Raw genomic sequence first — 2,044 nt, forward strand, 5'->3', positions numbered from 1 at the left:
AAATAATTTCTTCTTATGTAAAGTGAACATCACACGCAAAAATGTAGGTTTTCCTTTTGGCTATTCTGTTTGCCTGTCAAACATTTGTTCCTTCATATTGTTACTACATACGTTGAGTTTATTTTAAGAAATATTGACACAATCAAATCCATTTAATTGACTTTATGATTAAAAAACTCAACAAGCAAGGAAATCCTTGACAACGCCTCTAACTTTATATTGTTAAATATAATCTGTGCAGATTATATTCATGTTTTTTTAAACGAATAAATACTCCAGATTACATATCATACTTAATTGCATGATGATCTATGACAAATTAAGACACTTTAAAGTACTCAGCTCAGCACTTTTGGGGCGTTTATGATATGATTCATTAGAATTTAATCTCATTAATAAAAGTGTAATTGTGTTAGTTGTTGTACTTGGCAGTCAATAAGTTGGTTACAAGTGCTTTGTTTGCACATGAAGTCCAAACTCCAGTGAGTTTAACCGTACGATAAACTGTCAAAACAGCTCAATCACAGTTTTGGTTCAACCCCCACAAACATTATCTCAGCATAAAATTCAATGTGAGAACATATTAGGCATCTATATATTAAAAAAGAAACTGGTTTGCGATGCACATTTTGTGTCTTAACACCCAGACTAAATGTAAGAAGCAAATCATATGCCAGACCACATCAGAAAAACAGTGTGGGTGACAACCTTGCTAAATTTCCTCTGTACTGGCTGTTGGACCACTTCCGATGTGTCAGGCTCATTTAAGCTGTTAAGCTCAATCTAAAACCTTTTGCTGAGAGGCAGAGTTTGTGATCTGTGTTTTTATGAGCAGTAATGGTACAGCCAGGATGCTTCATGTTGGGTTTTATTTCTGCGGGGACAGGAATTTCTCCCATATGAAACAGAAAGGCTTCATTTTCATCTTTTTACTTGTTTGGAACTTCTCTACTTTCTCAGGAAACAGTGAGTATCTGATCAAATCATTACTTAACTAAATTCATTATTCAAATTGCTTAATTAAATACAATGTATTTAAAATACAATTGATGAACTGACTTTTGAATATTTCATATATTTTTCAAGTGACTGTTAATTTAAATGAGCAACGTGATATTTTGCGAGTCGCAACACAACTTAATTTTTCGCTGGGATGTCGAGCTGTGATACCGTGTCAGCATTACATCCATCGATCAGACTCTTTCAAATGGTTTTACATGAAGGACCATAGCAGTAAGCAGGTTCAGTTATTCTTCCGAAATAAGAGGGGAATCCTATATCATCAAATGTCCAATCCCAAATTGAGAATTGGATCCAATCATTCCTTGCTCATCAGCTCTTTTACCGAGGAGGATGAAGGTGTGTACTGGTGTGAAACTTGCCAAGAAACATGCCAAAAGTCCACTGACATCATAGTGAAGAAAGGTTTGTCCTGCTGTCATATTTTTCTCCGTTAAGTCAGAATCTACCTGTGCTTATGGTTTTTAAATTTGCCAAAGATAATTATCACAATCCTTTACCTCTCTTTTTTCAGAGACGTGGAAAGACGTCAATGAGACAGTTTACTTTGTTGCTGGCAGCAGTTTTCAGCACACATGTTCAAGTGAACTTGATAAAATAAACTTTTGGACTTTTGAAGCAACGACTGCTGTTGGGAAATCAGAAGTAAGAGCAACAACAGACAATTTGACTTTCAACAAGTCTATATATATTGGAAATGTCAGAAGAGAAGATGCTGGGAAATATACCTGCTGGATGAGTAGCTGTGTCGGACACAGTATTAAGCGAGTCACTATCAATTTGTGTGTAGTTACAGGTGAGAAACACACAAACATCATTGTTTCATAGTAGAAGATAACCTGATGTAACCTTTTGATCTTTACTTACAGTATATGACAGTAAGGATTCATCTGCATCTTGCGCTGTGACGTGCAGCATGAAATCAAATAATCCAAACAGAACTTCAACCACATCTGTGCCTGTACATCCACACGGGTCCCTAAAGTGCAATATAGATTCAGTGTTTGATGGATACACTACAGTT

General features: G+C 35.7%; 1 protein-coding gene across 1 annotated transcript in view; it reads left to right on the forward strand.

The window, feature by feature from the left end:
• Window positions 1-32: 32 nt before the first annotated feature.
• LOC102208704 (uncharacterized) overlaps window positions 33-2,044 on the forward strand; it is a 3,730-nt gene continuing 1,718 nt past the window's right edge. The window contains exons 1-4 of the mRNA XM_013911605.1: window positions 33-966; window positions 1,087-1,425; window positions 1,535-1,816; window positions 1,890-2,041. Coding sequence (XP_013767059.1) covers window positions 828-966; window positions 1,087-1,425; window positions 1,535-1,816; window positions 1,890-2,041 — 912 coding nt within the window. The 5' untranslated portion in view covers window positions 33-827. The remainder of the gene's footprint in view (window positions 967-1,086; window positions 1,426-1,534; window positions 1,817-1,889; window positions 2,042-2,044) is intronic.

The sequence above is a fragment of the Pundamilia nyererei genome, unplaced genomic scaffold, assembly GCF_000239375.1.
Source record: "Pundamilia nyererei isolate P.nyererei 1_Seehausen unplaced genomic scaffold, PunNye1.0 scaffold00067, whole genome shotgun sequence".
Lineage (NCBI taxonomy): Eukaryota > Metazoa > Chordata > Actinopteri > Cichliformes > Cichlidae > Pundamilia > Pundamilia nyererei.